Genomic DNA, 26,775 nt, shown 5'->3' with positions numbered 1-26,775 from the left:
ATTAAGCACGAGCAGATGTCTAGCATATCTCACTTAATAAATATTAATTTCCTTTCTTCTTTTCACCCCAACACTAAGGAATTCTGACATCTTCACTCTTCCTCCCTACATCATCATCTCAGCAACTCAAAGCACCATGCTAGTCTCAAATTTAATGCTGGCATGGCCCAATGGACTGATCACAGTCGAGAGACTGAAGACAGCTGTCCTATATATATAAGCATTAGTCACATGTCAGTCAGAACTAAAAGTGAAGATACTTCAAAGCAATCCATCACCACTATTAGATAAAAACAATCAACAACATCATTTCATGTGCTGAGGGGGAAAGGGGCATAACACTGCTCTCTCTATACCTTCCCACTCAGAGCAGGCACAGCATTATCTGAAGGGCTTGTTAGAACGCAGACTTTCAAGTCCTACTCCAGAACTAAAGGATGTAAATATGCAAGATCCTAGGTGATCCATCTGCACATTACACTTTGAGAAGTGCTACTCTGAATCTATCAGCTTTAGCAAATTATTAGATTATATATATCTCACTGAAAAAGTCAAAGCCTTGTGGTATAAATTCTTCTTTACCCTTAGTCAGCTAGCTAAGAAACAGTCCCAGAGGTTCCTAGGATGCTCTGGATCCTGCTTCCAGCACAGGGCCAGTATTTTTAGCTCTTATTTTTACCAATTGGATTTATCCAACCAAATTATTTTTCATAAGATTACTAATGCATTGTTTTAACCTATACATAGGTATTGTCCAAAATCTTTTCAACCAATAATTACCAACTTCAGAAAGGTCTTCAAGGTCATTTTGTCAAAACTTTCAAATCCAGGAAATCTCTACACAGATTCATATTATCATTTTCCAACTTCCAAATTATATATTTGGGAAGTGGCAACTCATATTTAAAAACCACTTTCCAGGTTGTAGGTTTCAGAATCCAAACTGCACTTCAACTTTTGGTGGGCCAGCAACAGGCAGAGGGCAGCATAATCTTGTATTCATATAAACTGAAAGAAGACATTTAACAGCAATGGCAGAGGATTTTTGTTTAGATCTCATTTTAAAGTTCTTAAAGCAATTACAACCATCTACAAACTGATACCCTAATTGCCATCTCCTCCATGGCCTTCTAATGAAGTGCCAACTACCAAAATTCACAGATACTTACTTGCCTTCAAAAACAAAAACAAATAAAAAATAACTAACTTCAAAAAGTAAAAGAGGCATGGAGGCTTATTTATATTATTCTAACACTGAAGTAACGCAAAATAAAACAAATTACTGATTTCTACTTTAGTTGATTCCTGCCCAAAAAGCACATAAATGAAAAAAATCTGTAATAAGCAATAAATAAAACTATATGATATAATTGATAAGTTTTCCATCAATAGTACAACCTATAGATAGATTGATCATTTGCAATACTTAATAACAAGTTAATATAGCACTACTAATTTTTCAGTATATAATATCATGTAAAGTGAGACTTCCATATTTTAAATGCAATTACAATCTTATATGACTGGAATTCTTCAATTTATAATACTTCTAACATTGGAAAATTTCCTCAACACGGAGAATTTCTTCAGATTAGTCACTTCTTCATAGTAACTAATGAATGAAGTTAAAAATTAAAATTAACAAAAGTGATGCTCTTTTCCCTAAAGCAAAATACTGAATTTAATATTTAGTATTTTGGGGTGCCTGGGTGGCACAGTCGGTTAAGCATCTGACTCTTGGTTTCGGCTCAGGTCGTGATCTCAGGTGGTGAGATCGAGCCCTCCGTCAGGCTCTGTGCTCAGCAACAGAGTCTGCTTAAGATTCTTTCTCTCCTTCTCCCTCTGCCCCTACTACTTGTGCACATGCTCTCTCTCTCTCTTTCAAATAAATAAATCTTTAATAAAAATTTAATGTTTTATTCTTGCTTTCCCAGGTGACCTGAAAGTATACTGCATATATAAGTGTTACGAAAAAATGGAGTTTAGACTATACGCTCTGCAGAATTCCACAAAAGGGTAAATGTCTATGACAAAGGACAACAAAAGGCACAGGAACTAGTTCTTTAGTTGCAGTAATTTCTCCCATACCTTCATCAAAACATGCCACACCTTTCTTTTTGCAATAAGTACACTATAAAACACATGTGTGTGAATCACTTGAGATATTTTACCACTAACATTCAAATTCAGAGATGATTTAAAAGAAATAGGTACACCTACTAAAATCATCTTTAATATACAGTTATAAAATGGAATTGTATTTTTCAATAAAAACTTAACAAACAACTGCTATAAGCAACAACAGTGATGAACCTCAAAAAAGATCTTGAGCAAGTACATACCTTATAATTCCATTTATGTAATGTCGAAAAACAGACAAACTGATCTATATTGACAGAAGTCAGAAAGGAGGGGTTTAGCTTGGACGGAGGAAGGAGAGGTAATGGATGGGAAGGGACTTTGAAATGCTGGTAATAGTCTATTTCATGTTCTGGGGTGGTGGTCACTTTTTAAACACAGATATATTCACTTTGTAAAAATGCAGTGAACTGTGTACTTTCTAAACATGTTACACTACAATTCTGTTACCTAAAGAAAAAACTTTTTTAGAATTACTGGTTTTTTTGTATTAAATGATTTGTCAAAACTGTTCAGAAATGTTAGTCTTTCTCAATGACTACATTTCCAATATAATCTTTGTACGCCATGAAGTGACCAGAAGAAATACATGACAGAGCACTTACTTGTAATATTCCATACACTACAAGCAACATTACCTGCCTTACCTTCTCAACAGGGAGAAGCAACTGCAGTACTCGGACTGCAAACAGTGAGATGCTGACAAAGGCCATCCGGTGGTGCACAAGCATGACCTGGGGTTGGTCCACGCTCACTCCGCTTTTATGGTAGCTGATGGTATCTCCCAGGGACCCCAACACCACGAGGAGTTTCTCTTTCTGCAGACATTTAAACACGAAACAGGAAAACAATAAATTTCAGGGAGCCAGGATGGAAAATTTCACGGAGAATAATTTAAGATACTATGACTGAAGAACAAAAACCAAAACAAAAATCTGTTCCTCCCTGTAACAATGACCTATACCGGGCACCTGGGTGGCTCAGTCGGTTAAGCGGCTGCCTTCGGCTCAGGTCATGATCCCAGGGTCCTGGGACTGAGTCCAGCATCGGGCTCCCTGCTCAGTGGAGAGTCCGCTTCTCCCTCTGCCTGCCTCTCTCTCTCACTCCCTCAATCTCACTGATTGATACATAAATAAATAAATAAATAAATCTTTAAAAAAAAAAAAAAAAGAATAACCCATACCTCCTGAAGTAATTTAAAGCAGTACAAATGAAAAATAAGCACACCTAAAGTTTCTTCAAACAATACTTCTGATAATGAATAAAAATAAACAAAATACAAAAGCTTAACGAAACAAACTCCTCCTAGTTTCTAGAGCTTAATTATTCTAACTTCAAAAATCGGCATGCAAATCTCTCATGAAGTATTTATTAGGCTTACTATATGCTTAACACAGTGGCAGGTATAATGGGGGAAAATGCATTAGCACAAGAGACATCCCTGCCCTCAAACTGATCCTAAAGTTACTAAAGAAATGGAACAGGGAAAGTCAGATCATTAAAAAAACAATTAAATATAAAATTGTATAAACTCTCCACATAATAAGGTTATTTTAAGGCAAATGTTCTGCCATCATAAATTTATAGATAATTTAGTACTTAACTAGAAGTTATATCCTTTAAGTTGAAAGGCATACATAAAATACAAAGAGAAAGCTACAACATAGTCGGCTAACTTGCAAATCATAACAATATAGACCAAAATACATCTTACACATGCTGACATGGCCCATAAACGAGCTGGTAAAAGGATAGCATCAGTAAGATAGTAGTAGAACAAACAAGCACTGGAGATCTTACTCTCACCTTTCCATTGAGAATATAGGAAAATAAAAATAGTAAATAACCTGTAAACTAAGGATAAAAATGTATGCCACATTTTTTTGTTCAAGGATAAATATATTGGAAGCAAAATTAAAAGGTATGAGGCCCCAAAAAAATTATATACAGGATCAAAGTCACAACGAGATATGGCTTCACATCCATTATGATGGCTATTATCAAAAATAATGGAAAATAACATGTTTTAGCAAAGATGCAGAGAAACTAGAACCTTTGTGAGTTGCTGGTGAATATGTAAAATGGTCAAGTCAGTTTGGAAACAGTATGGCAGTTCCTCAAAAAATTAAACATAAAAATACTGTATGATCCAGCAGATTCACTTTTGGGTAATATACCTATGAGAATTGAAAGCGGCGACTCAGACACGTAATTGTACATCATTGTTCACAGAAACAGTATTCACAATAGCCAAAAGGTGGAAACGTGTCTATCAATAGATGAACAGATAAACAAAATGTGGTACATCATATATATGTACAGTGAAACATCATTCAGCTTTAAAAAGCAATGAAATTCTGACACATGACATAATATGGATGAGCCTTGAAAACATGCTAAGTAAAATAAGCCAGATACAGAAAGACTGATATTGTACGATTCATTGCACTTACATGAGGTACCTAAAACAGTAAATTCATAAAGAAAAATGTAGGATAATAGCTGCCAGGGGCTGGGGAAAAGGGGAAAGGAGAGTTACTGTTTAGGGTACAGATTTCAGTTTGAGATGATGGAAAAGTTTTGGAGATAAACAGTGTGATTGTACAACAATGTGAATGTACTTAATGACACTAAATTATATGCTCACAAAGGGTCAAAATGGAGCTACCCTATGACCCAGCAATTGCACAACTGGGTATTTACCCCAAAGATACATATGTAGTGATCCGAAGGGGGTACATGCACCCCAATGTTTATAGCAGCAATGTCCACAATAGCCAAACTATGGAAAGAGCCAAGATGTCCATCAACAGATGAATGGATAAAGAAGATGTGGTGTATATATACACACACACACACACACACACACACACACACACACACACACACAATGGAATATTATGCAGCCATCAAAAAAATGAAATCTTGCCATTTGCAACGACGTGGATGGAACTAGAGGGTATTATGCTGAGCGAAATAAGTCAATCAGAGAAAGACAAGTATCATATGATCTCATTGATATGAGGAATTTGAGAAACAAGACAGAGGATCATAAGGGAAGGGAAGAAAAAATGAAACAAGATGAAACTAGAGAGGGAGACAAACCATAAGAGACTCTTAATCTCAGGAAACAAACTGAGAGTTGCTGGAGTGGAGGGGGGTGGGAGGGATGGGGTGGCTGGGTGATGGACACTGGGGAGGGTATGTGCTATGGTGAGCGCTATGAATTGTTTAAGACTGATGAATCACAGACCTATACCTCTGAAACAAATAATACATTATATGTTAAAAAAAATTAAAAAAAAAAAAAGATAGTAGGCAGGGAAAAATGAAGGGGGCGGAATTGGAGGGGGAGACGAACCATGAGAGACTATGGACTCTGAGAAACAAACTGAGGTTTCTAGGAGGGAGGGGGGTGGGGGGATGGGTTAGCCTGGTGATGGGTATTAAAGAGGGCACGTATTGCATGGAGCACTGGGTGTTAAACGCAAACAGTGAATCATGGAACACTACATCAAATACTAATGATGTAATGTATGGTGATTAACATAACATAATAAAATATAATTTTTAAAAAAAGGTCAAAATGGTAAATTTTGTTATGTATATTTTACCACACACACACAAATTACATAGATGAGAAAACACTTGTTATTTACATGGATCATTTGATAGTGTTGAGTTTTAAAACAAACACAAAATTAAAACTATGATACTTTCCAAATCATTAGCAAAGTAAAAAAGAAGACAAAATATTCTATGCAGTAAAAAAATAAAATAAAAAGGAAACAAAAGAAATAGCAAAAAATTTTGAGAGAAGACCAAGCATAAATGTGCTACAAAAAGTTTAAATTTTCCTATAAGTCAAATATGCTTTCATGTTAAAGTAAAAAAAATTAATATGAATTGACACATATAAAAAAGATACCTTTATCTTTGTGCATAAAAGGTTAAAAATTAAATGTGTAGTGAAATATGAATAAAAAAATCTATGAAATATGAATAATGAATAATTCAGGGCAAAAAAAATTGGATAAAGGGGTCATTTTCTCTTGATGAAATGCATAATTAAGAGTAAAGACCCAGGGGGCGCCTGGGTGGCTCAGTCGTTAAGCGTCTGCCTTCGGCTCAGGTCATGATCCAGGGTCCTGGGATCGAGCCCCGCATCGGGCTCCCTGCTTGGTGGGAAGCCTGCTTCTCCCTCTTCCACTCCCCCTGCTTGTGTTCCCTCTCTTGCTGTCTCTCTCTCTGTCAAATAAATAAATAAAATCTTAAAAAAAAAAAAAAAAAAGAGTAAAGACCCAGGGGCGCCTGGGTGGCCCACTTGTTAAGCATCTGCGTTCGGCTCAGGTCATGATCCCAGGATCCTGGGATCGAGCCCCGCGTCGGGCTCCCTGCTCAGCGGGAGGCCTGCTTCTACCTCTCCCACTGCCCCTGCTTGTGTCTCCTCTCTCACTGTCTCTCTCTCTGTCAAATAAATAAAATCTTTACAAAAAAATTAAAAAAAGAGTAAAGACCCAATATGAATTGAGTCTGTATGGTCTGAATAACATACAGTATCAAGCAAAACCTGTTATTGAAACAAAGATGGTCATACAGGTTTTAACCCAGTCATTTTTAACTTAATTCATAAATAAGGTGATAATAAACTTTGAACATTTCAAAGAATACAACTCCTCAAAGTGTCCAAGAAACACTGACAAAAACTAACCATTTACTTAGCCAAAAAGAAAACTTCATTTTTAAATGAAGGTATCTTCTCTAATTTAAAGGTATTTAAAAGTATCTTTATTTAAAGGTATCTTCTCTAATCCAAAGAAAATAAAACTAAAAATTAATAAAATTTAAACCAGAAGCCATTATATTAATGACTACCAGTCTAAAGAAAACAAACTAGAAACAGAGAGACAATCTTACTATTTTGACATGCAATTCTTCCACACAGCACCTCTCCATTAAAATAATACTTTTAGGGCGCCTGGGTGGCTCAGTTGGTTAAGCGACTGCCTTCGGCTCAGGTCATGATCCTGGAGTCCCTGGATCGAGTCCCGCATCGGGCTCCCTGCTCGGCGGGGAGTCTGCTTCGTCCTCTGACCCTATCCCCTCTCATGTGTTCTCTCTCTCTCATTCTCTCTCTCTCAAATAAACAAAATCTTTAAAAAAAAAATGTTTAAAATAATACTTTTATACACCTACAAACAACATATCTGTTATTCAACATTAACTCTGACACAATTTAATGAACAGTAATTTAAAATCTCAATATTATAGAGCTTTTCTAAAACTCTATTTATTTGTGAAACTGTTTCAAATAACCTTATTAATTCCAATAATATGTTGAGTGCTTCTCAAATAGTATAAAAAGAAAGTACTATGTAGACTCAGGCTTGCAATTTTCACCATTTCCAGCATTTTTTCTAAGCAAAAAAAAAAGATTTGTTTTAATGTTTTAAGAAAAGAAAGGATTGAAAAACAATAGAAACTGGTCCAGTTTTAATTCACTGGGCTAGAAATGTTCAAAATGCTGTGAAGTAGTTGTGGAGAGGCTGAGGAAGGCCAGTTTTCAGAGGGTATTTATAGCTTTTACAAAAGAAGGTACAGAATTAAATCAGATTAGCAAAATACTCCAAATATTCTCAATAAAACAGAATTTACAGTACAAACACAATTTCTCCACTATCTGCACATTACAAAATAGGGAGTAGATACTGTGAAGCCTCTGAAATGAGCAACTGGATTGGGCTCTGCCCCCACCCCCCCATGCTTCCAGCCTCATACTCCATACTTGCCTTCTGCTGCAGCCTGTGCAAACCTCCCCAGGCATTCTCCTGTGGAAGACTAAGCCCATCCTGCCTTCCGAATGGAGACCACGCTACTCAGCACCAGGGAGCACACCCTACGGCCCACCAGGGTCTCTCCCACATCCTCCACCTCGAGTTCTGTGCTGTATTGCTTGCATGCCCCCACCAGCCCCCCTTCACCACCAGTCAGCACTATGCATTCCTCCCTGTCATTCCCTTCCCCTCTGCCAGATAAAAACCCTACCTTTACTGCTTAGCCACATCATACTTACAATTTAAGACCCAGCTCAGTCATGATTTACAAAAAGTTCCTCCCCCACCCCACCCCGGGATTCTAAGATGGGAGGGCTGTCAAGGCATCCTTGGCAATAAAACATGATTGAAAACCTAGACTCTTAAGTGACCTTGAAAAAGAAATGGAGCCTCCATTTCCTCATCTGTAACATGTGTTATCTGCCTTACAGGGTCGTGATGATTAAGTAACTTCATAAACACAGAGTACTTAAACAGGGACTACAACAGAGTAAGTGCTATCCTTAGACTATCTTTTTAAACTATTATTCCTGTGCTCGCCTCTGTTTTACTGGTGTCACAGCAGACGTATCTATCCTCCACAAGAGTGAAAAGAACTGCCTCTTATTCATCTTGCACCCCCAGTGGCTAGCATATAATGGGCAATCAAGAAATGTTTGGTGAACTAAAATAACTGTTTCTGGACTGGTGGCAGCAGCAGGGGAGGCCTCTGCTAATTAGAGATTCCACTCACCCAATTATAAATTCACAGTCGGCTTCACTTACCCTTACTGAGCCCTTACTGGGTACAAAGCCCTTCTCTCTAGATCCGTTCACAATGCTCTCAGCCCCACTTGAACTCCAACCAGCAATTCTTCAACATGCCTGAATAGCTAAGTTACCCACTCACAGCAGGTCAGATGGGAATGTGGAAGCAACGAGTCATAAAGGAGGAGAAAAGACTGTTTTTCATGACACTGCAATGACAGGAGCGACAGAGAGGAGAAGGGCAAAACATGAACGGCAGACAGCCCAGGGGCCTGGGGTTATCTGGCATGAAGTAAAGATCCTCACTCCTTGAACCTAACTTACCATATGAATGAAGATAAAACAGACTTGATTTCAAAGGGAAGCAAAGAAGGGATGACATACTTTAGGTCAACCTAACTTTTATAAGTGCTTAGCAAATTTTTAATCTTAACAAAACATAAGTTCATTAAAAATATTTTTTTCCTTTTATTTACTTCAAGGGAAATAAAAACATTCAATGGAGATGGGGGGTGCTTTTGACTATGCTTACGCAAACTGAACTATGGAGCTCCAGACATGATTGTTATTATCACTATTGGGAGAAGTCTAGAGATTTGATTACATATCCTCAGGTATCTACTTTCTGAATTGGTAGCAACACATTATTTTCCTTAAATGACTCAACAAAAATACTGCTTCTATCTTCCCTTTTAAGCTTGATAAAAGTAGGGATATTAAGAAATTCTATTGTTTGCTTCCATTAATATAGGAGGCATTCATTCTTTTAAACAAGTAAAAGTAAATCAAATATAATTTTAAGCAGTACTGTTTTATTTAACATTTCTATCATACCAATTGGCACTTCTACAACAGATTTAACCTTTAAAGTAAAAATAATTCATTGAATCATAAAAGATCAGCAGCCAAAAGTTAAAAGTGAATGACTAACTTTTACAGATAAATGTTCTGGCCAAGAAAATTTAAGTTAATTTAAGAAGCAACCGATAAAACATTCTTCACACTTCTAAGAAAAAAATCACTTGTTGAAAACCTTCAATATGTGAAAATCTTCTAAAAAGTACTACCAAATAGTATGATAACCTTAAGGACTAAAGAAAAACTAAGATTAAGAACTATTGTCCCTATTTTATGGATAAAGAAATTGAAGGACTTGAAACAATATATTATCCGTATTGTAAAATAATGTGTTTTTCTTTTCAAGAGGTGTGTGTGTGTCTTAAGGTTTGGGTTTTCCACACACAGGTATTGGTATTAAGTAAACATCAGTATTTTGTTTGTTTTTTAGGTTCTAACCTCTATTCACAAGGATCAGGCAGTCCATAACAAAGTTTAATAAAACAAAGACAGACCTAGGTCAAAATAACATAAAGAGAAGGAAAACTGGCAACTATGGGAATCAATATATATTTTTGTGACTAATAAATTTTGCTTTTGCTTCTCTGACAAGGCAAGCATAAACAAAAAAAGAAAGACATAAGTTACCAGTTTACATTAATAGAAAAGACAATATCAGTTCTTCAAAGAAATTACATAATTTTAAGACGGAGATATAAAATGACAAATGATTTATGATATATTGAGATGTAAAAAAGGATATGGTTTCTAATTACATGGAGACATACTGCTAGTTTACACATTTAAGAAAATAATAGGTTGTAATCTAACATTCCTGAGGTTCCTGTACACATGTTGATCACGCATGTGAAATACTACTTATCAAAACACTTCCTTCAAAAAAATAAAGTCATACTCTCCAAAATTATCTTCCCTACTGAAATACAAATAGCAAAGAACACGGCATCTAGTAGTAAAATGAACTACTGATACACATATCAACATGGCAATATCTCAGAGTAATCCTACTGAAAGCAGACAAAAAAGCATATGAGTTCATAGATACCAAATTCTAGAAAATGCAAACTATATCATGCGTATTCATATGACAAAATGTATCAAAAAACTTTTTAAAACATGTGCAACTTATTATATGTCAATTATACCTCAATAAAGCTGTTAAACACCCACACAAATATATATACACACACATATATGTGAATAAACAATAAGAAATGTACAAAATCTATATGAGAAAAAGACTCTTAAAAGACAAAGATGTAGATTTCAAGAAATGGAAAGACAGAGCATGTTATTCCCAAGGTGTGAAGAAAGTCCTTCTATGATTCAAAATCCAGAACCAATTTTTTAAAAAAAAACTGATAAAGCCAGCTATACAAAAATAAACAAATGAAGAGGTTCCTGTGGCTCAGTCGGTTAGCGTCCAGCCAACTCTTCATTTCGGCTCAGGTCATGATCTCAGGGTCATGGGATGGAGCCCCGCATTGGGATCCTCGCTCAGTGGGGATTCTGCTGAAGATTCTCTCTCCCTTTCCCTCTGCCCATCCCATCTGTGCTCACGCTCTCTCCCTCTCTCTCTCAAATAAATAAATCTTTTTAAAAAAACAAACAAATGAATAAAAGATTTTGCATAGTCAAAAGCGTCATTAGGAAGAAAGAAAAACCTGAGGGAATAAAACTGCAACTTGTCTTGGAAAGTCAAAGTCCTTAATATATAAAAGCTTGTAGAAATCAGTTAAAAGAATAAAAGACCAATGACCCAAGAGATAAATGGATGATAAATGGATAAATGCCTGGACTGTTTATAGAAAAAAGAAATAAAAATGACCCTTGAAGTTACAAAAAGATGCTCAACTTTACTCATACAGAAAAACAAATTAATACTACACTGACATATCATATCTCACTTATCAGAATGGCAAAAATGTGAGGTTTGACTATAAACCCTACTGCTGAGTGTGTAGGAGAAAACACATTCTAATAAACTGCTGGGGAGTGAATGAAATGGTATAGCCATAAAGGAGAATGCAACATCTATGATTTAAAATACATTTACTTTTTCAATTTAAGGATAGTTGACAGACAGGGTGCCTGGGTGGCTCAGTTGGTTAAGCGACTGCCTTCGGCTCAGGTCATGATCCTGGAGTCTCGGGATCGAGTCCCGCATCGGGCTCCCTGCTCGGCAGGGAATCTGCTTCTCCCTCTGACCCTCCTCCCTCTCATGCTCTCTGTATCTCATTCTCTCTATCTCAAATAAATAAATAAAATCTTTAAAAAAAAAAAAAAAGGATAGTTGACAATGTTACATTTAGTTTCAGGTGTACAGTACAGTGATTCCACAACTCTAAACTTTATGCTATGGTCACAAGTGTAGCTCCCATCTGTCACCGTATGATGTTATTATAATATCATTGATTATATTCCCTATGCTGTACGGCTGTACCTTTCATCCCCATGACTTAGACATTCCTTAACTAGAAGCCTGTACCTCTCACTCCCCTTCATCCATTTTGCCAGTCCCCACATCCACCCTCCCTCCGACAACCTTTTTGATACAGCAATGCTACTTAAAGAAATCTACCCTAGAGACACACTTGTACATGTATGAAATGACATATGCACGTTATTCATATCACATAATTCATATTAGCAATTGAGTCCAACAATAGGAGACTGGCGAATAAACACACACTGAGACACTCGTAGCCTATAAAACAGAAGGATGAACACCTCCACATATGGACATGAAAAAATCTCCATACCTATTATTCTGTGCACATGGGATATATTTTTAAGTTATAAAAACAAGGTATAAAACCGCATGTGACATACTACCTCTTCTGTAAGATGTGGGAAGAGCAATGAGAATCTACGTGCTTACCCACTTATGTTTGCAAAAACTAAAATAAAAATGGAAAAAATAAACCAGAGAACAGGATGACAGGGGAACATCTCTGAATTACATGTTTACGAGGAGAAAATAATTCCCAAAAGTAAAAACAAATATAACTGTATAATAAACTGTTAACAGAGAAAAGAATTCTTTCAAGTGACTTTGAGGCACAGTTTTTTGACTGTATATTCTTTTTTCTTTTAAGATTTTATTTATTTATTTTAGAGAGAGAGAGAAAGTACATGCAAGAGAGAGCTTGAGTGGGGGGAGGGGCAGAGGGAGAGAGAGAATCTCAAGCAGACTCTATGCTCAGCACAGAGCCCAACGTGGGGCTCAAGCTCATGACTCTGACATCACCTGAGCCGAAATCAAGAGTCAGATACTCAACTGACTGAGCCACCCAGGTGCCCCTTGACTACGTATTTTTAGTGAGATTTAGTCTAAGTCAAAAAGAACTGCCAAGAAATCTTGAACTTTATCGGTTATTGATCACAGTGATACAAACACTACTATTCTGAAATTACTAAGTATGCGCTGAAGGTTAAAGCTAATGAGCAATTATGTTGATATTGCTAAAAAATAAGATTTTCTATGAGCAACAGTACAAAATATGAGCAAGGAAATACAAGTTTAAAATCAGAAATATAGCAATCTGAACTTTTTTTAAAATACGTATTTCCTAGTTCAATTACTAAAAGAAAAAAAAAATATGACAGTAGCTATAAAGGACCCCTTTGGCCTGTTTTTAGTTTCAATATATATCCCCCATTACAAGTAACCAGAATCAAAAATTAATTAATTAATTAATTAATTAATTAATTAAAGTAACCAGAATTTCTAGAGAAATGGCCTGTTCCAGAATGCACAAAATAAGCCTGGGACATAGTGGCTGGAAAGAAAGCTTTCAAAGACTAATGAGACAATGAAACCAGCTTAAAAGGATCAAAATAAAATAAAATACTATTTACCATATCCCAAGGAAAACACTGATTCTCACCATATCTATAGCAAAAAGACTGCTGTCATCCCAGATATCTTCTGAAATTGCTTCACCAATAAGTATCATATCCTCTGCAAGCAATTCCAGAACTCTTATTATCATTTGTCTACTACCTAGGAATATAAACAGGAGATAAGAAAAAACATTAACTTTCAAATGAACAGTTAGATATCATACTGCTCAATCCTCTAGTCAGTCATGCCCCCAAACTCCTATTTCTCTTTTTATTTTTTTGATGTCTTTAGAATCACTGAAAGAGATGAACAGGGAAGTCACAATCTATAACCACCATTAACATCTCTGTTCCAATCACAATACTATTTAACCACAACAAATCCAATGTGCTCATAAGTGAGAAAGATATTCAAAAAGAAAGTAGCGAAATCTAACTAAAAATGCTGTGAGGTTGATTAAGATTTTTCTAATTCAGGGACCGTCTGTGTTACATATAATATGTGACAAAGCACCAGGTTAGGTTTAGAAAATGCATTCTGTGAATCTCCCATTTAGTGCTAGAAGGCTTAATCCTTGTCAGAAGTATTACACCACACCTGAGCGGCCTGGGAATCTGAGCTTCCGCTGGACCAACTAAAGTAATAAATGTGCATGATGGCATTTGCTGAAGAAACTTCAAGAAAATCCACCTGAAACAGGTTCTCAAGCCTCTATTAACTTAAAAGTCTATAAAAATTCCAAAAGAGGGGCGCCTGGGTGGCTCAGTCAGTTGTGTATCTGACTCTTTGATTTCGGCTCAGGTCATGATGTCAGGGGTTGAGCCCCACATCGGGCTCCCTGCTCATCAGGGAGTCTGCTTGAGGATTCTCTCTCTCTCCCCAACCCCCGCCCCTGAACTGCCCCCTGCTCATATGCGCACGCTCTCTCTAATAGGTAAATAAATCTTTAAAAAAAAATTCCAAAAGAAACTGTTCTGTCACACCCACCAAAGCAATCTCTTTTCTCCACAGAGACAGAATAACAAAGGAACTCTATTACCTGTAAGGTGAACATTCAATCAAGACTTCCCTGTCCCACATACCAAAGGTCAATTTCCAATGAATAAAAGTAAAGCAAACTACCAGATCATAAAGGTCTAGATTAACTGTTCCATTAGAACGGCTGGAGCAAGTCCTCTTAGAAATCCCTTATGATATTGAACAATTACAAATTATGCAATAATTTATCACAAAAGGGCAAGAGAACATTTAGAAAATTTTATGTACCAAGATATAATTTTATAATTATCAATCTGAGTTTTTACAGCAAATTAAGAAAGGTTAAATGAGAATTCATTAAATCTAAAACTGTTCTTCTCAGTGTACCGTGCAGACAAACATATATACTTTATGATGCCAAAGTTCAGCCTTTCTTTATTTCACATTACTAGTACATGAATTCATATGTGCTTCTAACTCCTGGAAGCAGAGTTATTCAGTCAGTGGTAAGTTAGGGTTATTTGGTTTTCCTCAGGATAAAAACATTTTCAACACTTCCCAAATACAAACCTCTATCCTGCTTCCCGCCCCACCACCTCCAAGCAGGCAAAAATAAGACACAGCGCTTGAAGAACCATTCAAATAGGACAGATTCTTTATTGATACTCTATCCAAACAATGCTCATGGCATCCACATTTACTTAGGAAATAAAAAGACTATATTAAGTGCTTAAAAATTTGTATCCCAGGGGCACAAGCATCTGCCTTCGGCTCAGGTCATGATCCCGGGGTCCTGGGATTGAGCCCCTCACATGGGGCTCCCTGCTCAACAGGTAAGTGTGCTTCTCCCTCTGCCCCTCCCCCTGCTTGTGCATGCACTCTCTCTCTCTTTCAAATAAATAAATAAAATCTTTAAAAAAACAACAAAGAACAAGAAGTATTTGTATCCCAAAAGATAAGTAAATACAGATTCTAAATGTCATAACATAGGCGAAAAAAAGAAAAATAAAAGTCCCTGAAAACAGACAAAACAAAGACAAATTATATAAAAAGAACTACAACTTCAAAAACTAACCTGTTCTTAAGAGAGGAACTGCTGATTCCAGAATAGAGACACAGAACTGGGGAAGACTGAGCTGCTGGAATTGTAGTTCCAGAGTGTCTTCAGTCTCTAGCTCTGGCAGATCTACGTGAACCACATCCAAAGGCGAAGGCACAGATATCCGAGAGTTCACAGGAGCATGACTACTACTTCCACTGTAAAATAAAGGATAATCCTTGAATGTGGAAACAGCCCACAAACAGGTTTCCTGCCTCTCTGCTATCTGGCATATTAGAAGCTTCACTTTAGACACAACTACATAGCTTCATGCAACAATCCTGGTCAGATTTGAGAAACCTCGACAAATTTATAAGATTGAATTTCATAAAGATGACTCGAAATTGTAAACGAAACCAAAAATGCATTTATATATTGCTTTTTAAAATGACGTTCCTGAAATTCCTCTAAGAGAAATCAACATTAGCACTAATAACCCATTCATTTCTAGAGAAGAGCAAGCCAATTCATAACAAAGTTCTTCTGTAATCAACTTATAGAGGCCAAACTAAATCATTTAGTTTCCTAGATTTTCTGTGATTTTCACCAAATGTTCTAAGTAAGCCAATGTTAGCAACCGAAGATTGCTAGAAAATGCCAGAAAAACATGAGGAGAAATGGATTACTTCATTTAGTACATTCAACATCACATCATGATTTTAAAAATATACCAAAAAGTGGAACATCCCATCTTCCTTGGCTTTCTTCATAAAAATTCTTACCCAAGTGATGGGGTGAGGATAAAGTGCTATAGAAAGGGCCGAACCTCGGGCGCCTGGGTGGCTCAGTCAGTTAAGCGACTGCCTTCGGCTCAGGTCATGATCCCGGGGTCCTGGGATCAAGTCCCGCATCGGGCTCCCTGCTCTGCGGGGAGCCTGCTTCTCCCTCTCCCACTCCCCCTGCTTGTGTTCCCTCTCTCGCTGTGTCTCTCTCTGTCAAATAAATAAATAAAAAATCTTTAAAAAAAAAAAGGGCCGAACCTCACATTTACAAATTTCTGACTTTTAATATTATCCATAAGTGAAGCTGAATCACAGATACACTAATGCTACCGAACATGGAAAACTCCAAAAATTAAATATATGTTTTGTCGTTTCTTCAATTTCAACATCCCAAAATAGGAAAATGAGGTGGGCTTCTCTCCAACTCTAAAGGGCTCCATGAAGAAGGTGCTCAGTGAGGAGTGAAAATGCATGCACATGCAGCACTCTAGATACCGCCTAGAGAACGAGACAGAAGGCTTTCTACGAGTAAAGAGGAAAGCTGTGTCTGCCCAACACCAGCTCCCACAGAAGGATTAGGGGCGCAGGCTCTCAGGCCATACTGTCCACACCTCTGCCCTCCTCTTTACCAACTGTATAAACGGGGGTAAGGCTCACTGCCTTTCCAAAGCAGGCTCATCTGTGAAGTGATGATGATGGTGATTCCACTGCTATTACAGGACTGTCAGGAGGACAGCGGAAGGAGATAACGCATGTACGGCACTTGGCGTAAGACCAAGCACGCAGCCAACCCGAATCAGTGTGAGCCTGCAGCCGCAGGGGCACGAGTGAAAACCAAGCCAAAAACTAGTGTTCATCTCATCGAGCATTTATTAAGACACCACCAAAGAAGAAATCAGTATGTTCATAAGATGCCTGTAGCCTAAGGAAGAGGTAACACACAAACACCACGCCAATCCCCTTAAGCAAAGTTGATATATAAAAACCTGTACTTACACAAATAAGTAAAATATCGTAAATTGCGCATCTTAACAGAATCTTCGTTTTATAGTCGCTAATCATTCTCTTTAATAAATACTGATGCATTTAAGTTATGATTAGACTTACAAATGTGGGTTTAAAATATCATCAAAATGTATCTATCATCTAAAGCTATGCTTTTAAACTAGATCGCATTTCATTTGTGGCCGATAAAAACAATTCAAGAGGTCAGAATTTTCATTCTTTTTTTAATGAAATAGAAAACAAAATATAGTTCACTATGTAGCATATGGAATCAAAGTACTGTTTTGTGAACATCTTGTTTTGGCAGGGACACACACACAGGTGTGCACACACGCAAACACACATACACACACACATAAGAGCATATGTCTATGTACAGAGTATTGAGTTGAATGTAGTATTATTTCTTACTGTAGGTCATGGTCAAAAAAGTATGAAAACAACTGGTTCAACATGAGGCCAATACTTATGGTAATGTTCCAAAAGAGACGACAGAGAAAAATATTAATCACCCTCTGAAACTAAAACACACACACACAAGTTAACCAGGCTTTTCAATGGTCACCTGGAAGACACGGCGTCCCAATCCTGGCCATCTCCTCTGGGTCGCTGGCCTGTGCGTCCAACCACAGAAGGCCGGGGGCTACTGCTTCCTGGAGAAGGATTCTGGGAATGATGAGTAACTCTAACTTCATGACAGTAAGACAAAGAAGAATTTTGGGAAACTGTATCTGAGGGAAAAAAAAGAATGAAATTATCCCTCAATAGTGACAAATAAGGATTATATAGTTTTTATATGTCATTCTTCCAAAAGACATTAACAAAGTTAAGATAATGGAAACACTTCTATTGGGGTAAAAGTAAAGGTCAACCTTTTCTGCGAGTACTCACTTAGCCACATTTAGATTTATAACTAACCTGATTATATGCAGCCTTCTAGCCAGCATTATTGACTTGTAACATTCGGGACTGCCAAAGCAGAACAACAGGTCACTCCCCTGCTCAAAATTCTACGAGAAACCCTACCTCAAACTACATGTAAAAATGAACTCAAAAAGTAAACCTAAATATGAGTTAAAACCATAAAACTCTTAGCAGAAAATACAGAGGTCAGTCTTCATGTCTTGGATTGGCAATACATCCTTAGACATGAAACCAAAGGCAGGACCAAAGAAAACAAAGATAAACTGGACTTCATCGAAATCAAAAACTTTTGTGCGTTAAAGGACATTATCAAGAAACTGACAACCTACAGACTGAGAAAAAATATTTGCAGATCATGTATCTAAAGAGGACTTTATAACCAGGGTATATAAAGAACTCCTAAAACTCAACAAGAAACAAACAAACAAACAAAAAACCAAAAAACCATGAGCACCTGGGTGGCTCAGTCGGTTGAGCTTCCAACTCTTGATTTTGGCTCAGGTCATGATCTCAGGGTCATGAGATCAAGTCCCACCTTAGGCTCCATGCTCAGCAGGGAGTTCTGTTTGAGACTCTCTCTCTTCCTCTGCCTCCTTTCTCCCCAACTCCCCCCCACCCCCCGCAAGCTCTCCCTCTCTCTAAAATAAGTAAATAAAATCTTAAAAAAAAAACCACCCAATTTAAAAATGGGCAAAGGACTTTAAAACACATTTTTCCAGGGGCACCTGGGTGGCTCAGTCAGTTAAGCACCTACCTTCAGCTCAGGTTGTGATCTCAGGGTCCTGGGATCGAGCCCCGCAGGGAGCCCACTTCTCTCCCTCCTTCTACCCCTCCCCCCTGCTCATGCTCTCTCTTGCATGCTCTCTCTCAAATAAATAAATAAAATCTTTTAAAGATAAATAAATTAAATAAAATAAAAAGGGAAAATAACAAGTGTTGACGGCTCGTGGAGAAACTGGAAGCCTCATGGGTTGCCAGTGTGGACACCCACTGTGGCAAACAGTTTGGTGGTTCCTCAGACAGCTAAACGTAGAATAACACATGACCCAGCAATTCCACTCTTAGGTATATACCCAACAGAACTGAAAACAGGGGCTAAAACAGATATACGATATTCACCAAAACATTATTCACAAGAGCCAAAAGATGAGAACAACTCATGTGTCCATCAACAGATAAATGAATATGCCAAATGTGGGCTATCCATACAGTGGAATATTATTTATCCATAAAGAGGAATGAAGTTCTGACACAGCTGAAACATGGATGAACCTTGAGAACATGATGCTCAGTGAAATGAGCCAGACACAAAAGGACAAATATTGTATGACTCCACTTGTATGAGGTCCCAAGAACAGACAAATTTAGAGACAGAATGTAGATGAGAGATTACCAGGGGTTGCAGAGGGAAGGGGACATGAAGAGCATGGCTACACGGTCACAGATCTTCTATTTAGGGTGATGAAAATCATTTGAGAACAGATAATGGTGATGGTTGCACAAGAGGGTGAAAGCAATTAATGCCGACAAAATTGCACATTTCTAAATGGTTATGAAGGCAGATTTTATGCTATACATATTTTACCATAATTTTTTTAAAGAATTAAGTAAAATAAAGGCATCTGCAGAGGGAAAAAGAAAGTTCTCCAAGAGCTTCTCACTGCACTGCAAAGAAAATATGAAACACTTCCCAAGATCTATAAATCCCTGTACACTGTGGCCCCTGGCTACCTCTCTGATCTCACCCCATCCCCTCTGCTCCCCATTTCCCGATTACTGCACTCCACTCACACGCCAGCCTGGCTTTCGTTCCTCAGGCATGTCACCTCATTTCCGAGGCCCCCGACCCTCCAGGAATACTGTTTCTGCAGCTCTTCAAGTGGATGGTTCCTTCTCACCCTTCAGGTCACCTCCTCTGAGAAGCTCTCCCTGCCCATCCTATCCAGGTAAGCCGTACTTCCTGGTCACCTTCGGTCACATCACTCTTCCTATTTCCTTTGAGCACTTCTGATCTGAAACAAACTTGTTTACTCATTTACTACCTGTCCCCAACCTTATCTCAGATAAGCTCAGAAGGGTGGGGACCTTAACCGCTTTGTTCAGTGTTATACCCTCTAGAGACTAGAACATCAACTGGCATATGGTTGGTGATAAATAAACATTTAATACATGAATAAATCTTCAAAGATACTATTTTTATCAACATTGTAACTCTTATTCTGGTGAAATATGGGGTACCTACAGCTCTCTGTTTTCAGTCATTTGCAAAATGCTCTAGCTCAAGAATGTTAATGAGGAACCCTATACCCTCTGAGATCTGTAATAAAGTTAATGTACAGCATAAGTATTCAAGTAGTATAGGATCAGTGAAACTCTGAACAGAATAGGGATTAACTGTGAAGCATGATGACAAATCACTGTAATTTGATATTCAACTTTCAATGCGTAAGTGCACAGAATTCCTAGGTTGTAAATACTGTTTTGACAAAGCCAGTCTAGTCCTCTATTTGGCCATTAGGTGGTGCTTTTTCCCTTAAAAGTCTGGCACTGCTATCATATAATAAATAACTACATCACAAGTTGCATAAAAATAGTTTTCATAAAATACAAATCGGGGACACCTGGCTGGCTCAGTCAGTAGAGCATGCAACTCTTGATCTTGGGTCATGAGTTCAAGCCCCATGTTGGGTGCAGAGATTATTTTAAAATAAATAAATAAATAAATAGACCAAAAATTTAAAAAAATATATTTATTAAAAAAATACAAATTATTATTTTTCAAACCAAACAATCTATTAATACAAGTAACTTCATAAAATGCCCATGGTCCCACGTGAATAGCTGAACTCAGAATTCTGGTCCCTAGCTTCCACCAACACTGTATGCATAAGAGAAAAGAAAGACATCTTGCAAATGGCTCTTATCAAAAAAAAGAGGATGGACTGAATGGAGCACTGTGTGTTATACCCAAACAATGAATCATGGAACACTACATCAAAAACTAATGATGTAATGTATGGGCATTAACATAACATAACAAATAAATAAATAAAAAGAGGACGGGATCAGGAGTGGTTCTGTCATTCACATACTTGGTTTTCAAAGATAATCATTTAATTACATTTAGGAATGAGGAGTTTATGTTGCGAAAATTTATACAGTAAGTGTAACAGGGAATACTCAGAAGAATCTGTAAATACCACCAGTGACTAATGAATAAATAAACATAAATACCTTGTTTACTAGAGAAAAAACCCGGATCTCGGTGAAAGTTAAGTCTGTTTCTTAAGGATGTGCACAGCTGCTGCAAGCAAGACACTGACTGTAAAGCCAGGCGATGTTTTCCGTCTCCTCCAAAGGCCAGTTTCAACAGAGATAAAAGGCTCTGAAATAACGAAGAGCAATGAAAATGATCCAGGGAAGGTGGATGTGGAGTTTCAGTGAGGTCAAATGAATAACCGAAGGAAATAAAATAACTTGAAAGATATTTGTAAAACCAAGAAACAAGAAATAGGCAAAAATGACTTAGCATAATGCAAGAAGACGGGATAAAACAAGAAAATAAAATTTAAATAGACTAGTCAGTGTTTGTTGTATCTAAAATCTGATGGCTGAGTACCTATTCTGAGAGAACACATGAATTATTCCCCATTCAGAACATTAAGTTACACAGTACTTCTTAAAAATCACAGCAAGCCTTTGGCATCTCAAACAGCTAAATCATTTTGCCACCTTTTGGCAACTAACAGCTTTTCCTCTGCTATCTTTGGACAACTGCAACAGTATGTATTAACAGCTGCCATTCAGAGGCATCCATTCCAGCCCCAGGATTGGTGATTGAGGCTGTGGATATGCCACGATCCCAGACCTGGGATCCCAAGCTCTACTATATAAACTAATAGACCAGATTGCAAAGAATCCATCTAAACTGCTCACTACCACCTATTTCCACAGCATCTAGCACTGTGCCTTACACATCCTAAATACTCAAAAAGCGATGCTATTCTCACTGTTAAGAAGGGTTACTGCTGCCCAGCCTCAATTTCCAAAGTCTATTCTCCTCTTTAGGTGACTCATAAAAGGTAAATTCAAGGTGGCCAAACTGGACCTGTATGTGTCAAATGAGACTACCTCCTATCTGAAGAACTACCACTATCCAAAGAAGTAAGACAGAAGTGGTTTCAGGAACCAAATACTTCATTTTTTTAAATATGGTAAATTCCTTCTGAAGGACTCCTACTTTGCAAAATTTGTTTCACTATAAAACGTTCTCTATTTCAAATCTAAAACAATCACAGAGGATACATACCTGAACAATTTTTGGCCTTTGAAGGAAAATTTCAGCAGGAAAATCTTGCATGATTACATCCTTCAATAGTTCACAGGTGTTCCAAATTAAAGTGTGGTTACTACTTCTTAAAGAGCTACCAAAAAATACATACATACATAAATATAAATAGCATTATTTATTTTTAAACAGAGTTCATCTATAAGGGATTGTAAGTAACCTAGTGGCATAATGACTCTATCAACAGTCCTCGGGTCTCAGCTGAGATTTCACTTCCCCTGGGAAGCCTTCCTAGATCTTTTCCCTAATCAAAAACTTTGGGGTAGGTCCTTCCTCCATATGCCAACATTTGGTACTAAGGCAAATGCATGTTGACTTTCTATCCCCCACTAGACCCTCTTCAAGAGCAGGCAGTACACAGTATCCACCAATGTATGCCAAGACTATCACAATGCTACAAGATGAAACCAATGAAGTCAAAGGGCACAGAATGCAATGAAATCTGCTAAATGAATTAGGAAGACAGAACATTTAATAGCAAATACAGAGTTAAATTCTAGAAATTAAATTCCTTACTGCTCTTCCCTGGTCTAGTGAATCAAGCTGGGATTCTCCTCTTATCCCAAACAGAGGACACCCCTCACCTTCTCAGACAATATATGCCCTCCTAGGGATTCAGCAACTGTTTACGTCCCACCCCAAGAATCCATAGCCCCTCTCTCACCCCAGCTCCAGTCCACCACCCACCAACCAGAGGTGTGTACTAGAAATCATATCTCCTCCCTGAGGCCTGACTCAGAGCTGACATCAAAACTACCCCTACCCCTTTCCCACGCAGACTCTACCTCTTCAATATGTTGTTCCAAGAGAATTTACTGATGCCATTGAAGTGCCAGCATCAAAAAGCATTTAACAGCATCCAGCTGTTTATCTAGTCCTAACTCTAGCAAGTTGGGTCTTTATATTGTCAACTGAATATACTATCCACTAAAAAAGACTGCATTTATGTTTAATTTTTTCCATTTTTATTAACTAAGGGCATAAGCAATGGCCAATCAGAGAATCTGGTCAATAAGAGATGACTCATGCCACCAAGAAGTATACAAGAGTCCAACCACAAAAACAAAACAAAACCTTGATGTGTAGCCAGATAATGGCAAATAGCAATTTTCTGCCTTGTTTTTTGAAACTGAAAATCATTCATATATTCCCATTACTACCTTTCACAGCCACTTAGTATCTTTTTTCCTGGTGAAAATGTGCAGTAATAGCAACCAGATTTAATGGCTATAAATGAACCAAAATACCTGACACACATCAGGTACCGTACCTTTCATTAGAGGAGAGAACATGTCTATCCGTTGTAGTCAGAGGTAGCCAAGGAAATGTAGAAAACTTCAAACACTTCACAGTCTGATTTACTGTTAATGGAACAGCAAAATTTAAGGGATCAAAGGCAATGTTGACAGACTCACAATATTAAGAGTAAGGCTTCACCCTTAAAAACAAGTCCTCAAAGTTATATCTTACAGTAACTTAAAATATACCAAACAAGGTCAGCTGCAAATTTGTTCCCTAACAAGATAAACAACAGAGCTCTGTTTTCATAATTTACACAGAACCATATATTATTATTAGAAGGGCATTAAATACAAACTAATATTGAATGACATTTAGAGCTTCCATTACATTTTCTATTTTACCCTGCTGCTAACCAGAACACAGAGCTTAAATTTAACATAAAAGGAACTGGCATTTGGAGATCTTTAATTGTAGAAATTAAAAATGACATAAACATAATCATATACTATATTTAATTAGTCATGTTCAAATATCCTAAATGGTGTTAGATGTTTAAACTTCTTTGAAGATGACTTGAAGACCATAAGGTTGAAGATCAAATATCAGCACTCAAGATTAAAAGAAATCTGAGAAACAACAGTTTTAAGCTACCCCATTCCAATTATTTTTTAACAGATCTCATATTGTACAAGTTAAGGTGGCAATGCTCAGAAACAGTATCTAGTATCTACATAAACCCTTCCAAGTGGCAAATATTCTTTCTGCCAAATGCTTTGAAAAGAGCATGAAATCGTTGAATATAGATAACAGCATTATTAAATTCCCAATATAGCACAGTTGTTTCTTTCAAAAGTGCTAAGACCCGGGGCGCCTGGGTGGCTCAGTCGGTTAAGCGGCTGCCTTGGGCTCAGGTCATGATCCCAGGGTCCTGGAATCGAGCCCCGCATCGGGCTCTCTGCTCAGCAGGAAGCCTGCTTCTCCCTCTTCCACTCCCCCTGCTTGTGCTCCCTCTCTCGCTGTCTCTCTCTGTCAAATAAATAAATAAAATCTTAAAAAAAAAAAAAAAAAAAAGAGTGCTAAGACCCAAGCAGGATTTACTTTCTAACAGAAAAGTAAAAGGTGGGTAGGACACACTTATACCGCACTCAAAAAGATGTGTCCAAAATAAGCCATATTGTCAATCCACAAACTGCAACTCACATAACAAAATGTTACCATCTCAATGGTCCCTAATGTTTTCCACCTTCCCAGCCCTGGACATACTCTCTCCCTTCAGATGTCTCTCACTGTCACTCAATGAAGCCTCTTAATCATAAACACAAAGAAACTACCATCTCAAAAACGGAGGCTCCCTAACAAGCGTAACAAAACTTTTTCAGAAAGAAAAGGTCTAAACAAGTTTTCAGTTCTTTCTTAGGCTGTTATTCAACCAGAGAGTTTCTAAGGAAGCATTTTAATAATGGAGGGCTTCCAAATGGAATTAAACTGAATACTTGACATAAGCAGTTATATCCTTGGACACAACCTTTTCATTGCAACTGTGCAGGCAATAAACTGTTAGGTACATGTTTACTTAATTATTCCCTAACTGCATCATCCAGAATAAAGGTTTTATCCTTCTAAGCCTCAGTGCCTTCATCGGTAAAATGGAGATAGTAACAATATCAATTTCACTGGAACGCCAGTGAAGATTCATTCATTCATTCATTCAAAGAATACACAGAGGGCCTAATAAGTTTTTGGCATTGTTTTGCTCACTGGGGATAAAGCAGTATTCACAGCTATTATTAAGCTTATAAACAGGGAGACAAAAAGAGGTAAATACGTAATTTCAGATTATGATGTATGTTAGGAAGAAAACTAGACATAGACAGAAAGTGATCACTAGCTAGAGTCCTCAGGAAGTTCTCTCTGAGGAGGTAACATGTGAGCAGAGACACAGCCAGACATGAAAAAACCTGGAAGAGATTCCGGGGAGAGAGAGAGGCTCTAAATCAGAACTCTTCAATCAGCTGGATGCTGGGATAAAGATAAATGAAGAAACCCAAATGATCCTGAGTCTTTGGCTTGAGTAACTGGATGAACAGTACCACTTAGTGAGCTGGAGAGTAAATACCATGACATATATATAGTGCATGGCACCGTTCCTGACAAATCTGTGTTCAGCAGGCCCTGAGGACTACTGCCACCGGCACCACCCACCCCAGAGTTGCTCGAATGCAGTTAGAATAACATAAAATGCTATCATTTAGACTCTACATCCTAAACTAATTTGAGGAAACTGAAACATTCAGTTCAGTGCTGAAACATTCAAGTTGGACCACAATATGTCTACACCAACGAAGAAAAGTACATTGATTTCTGATTTACCAAGTCAACAGCATCTACTCTCTCTCTCTCTCTCTATATATATACACACCCATTGGTCGTGGAGACACTTCCATCTGCTGGAAATTACTTTTGTCTTGAGGAAAATATCCTATTAAGATTTCACGTTGTTGTGGCAATTCTGAGAAGAAAATATATATTACTATATTACTGGTTCTTTATTTGCTAAAAGTGAAATTTACTCTTTTCAAATATTAATGTTTCTCTTAAGTTTTACAATCATTTTAAAAACTAGAAAAATAACAGTAGTTTTTTTTTTTTACCTGAAGAGTCTCCTTATAGAGGAAAAAAATGTAAATGCTGAGCAAGTTTTTAATGGGGGGGGTCCCCTCCCTTTTAAGATTCAGCAAATACAACTATTTGTTGTAATAAAAACATCCATAATGTACATAAAGAATCTGTTATAAAGTATTTATTCAAGGGCCCATCTCTGCTTCTTAGCCCATCTCCTCCTCTCTCTTACTCCAGTTATGTAGTTCCTGACCACTTCAACCTTCGGGAATCAAGCACTATCTTTCAGTATCTTTGACAACTCTCTGTCACATGTGATTACAAATTCAGCAGTTCAGTTGCAATAAGAATGGGAACACAATATTGTTATTATTGCTATTGTTGAAAATTTGTTATTATTGTAGAAGTAATCT

At 37.4% G+C, this 26,775-nt stretch overlaps 1 protein-coding gene across 1 annotated transcript in view; it reads right to left on the bottom strand.

Moving 5' to 3' along the window:
- RTTN (rotatin) overlaps window positions 1-26,775 on the bottom strand; it is a 150,799-nt gene that overhangs the window by 122,182 nt on the left and 1,842 nt on the right. Inside the window, exons 4-11 of the mRNA XM_021686411.1 lie at window positions 26,163-26,252; window positions 23,772-23,862; window positions 22,463-22,577; window positions 21,388-21,538; window positions 17,795-17,960; window positions 15,479-15,660; window positions 13,469-13,584; window positions 2,787-2,957 (exon numbers count right to left, since the gene is read on the bottom strand). Of these exons, the coding sequence (XP_021542086.1) occupies window positions 2,787-2,957; window positions 13,469-13,584; window positions 15,479-15,660; window positions 17,795-17,960; window positions 21,388-21,538; window positions 22,463-22,577; window positions 23,772-23,862; window positions 26,163-26,252 (1,082 nt within the window). The remainder of the gene's footprint in view (window positions 1-2,786; window positions 2,958-13,468; window positions 13,585-15,478; window positions 15,661-17,794; window positions 17,961-21,387; window positions 21,539-22,462; window positions 22,578-23,771; window positions 23,863-26,162; window positions 26,253-26,775) is intronic.

The sequence above is a fragment of the Neomonachus schauinslandi genome, chromosome 14 (genome assembly GCF_002201575.2).
Source record: "Neomonachus schauinslandi chromosome 14, ASM220157v2, whole genome shotgun sequence".
NCBI classification, from domain to species: domain Eukaryota; kingdom Metazoa; phylum Chordata; class Mammalia; order Carnivora; family Phocidae; genus Neomonachus; species Neomonachus schauinslandi.
Note: the sequence above shows the minus strand (reverse complement) of the source record. Positions and strands in the feature narration are given on the sequence as shown.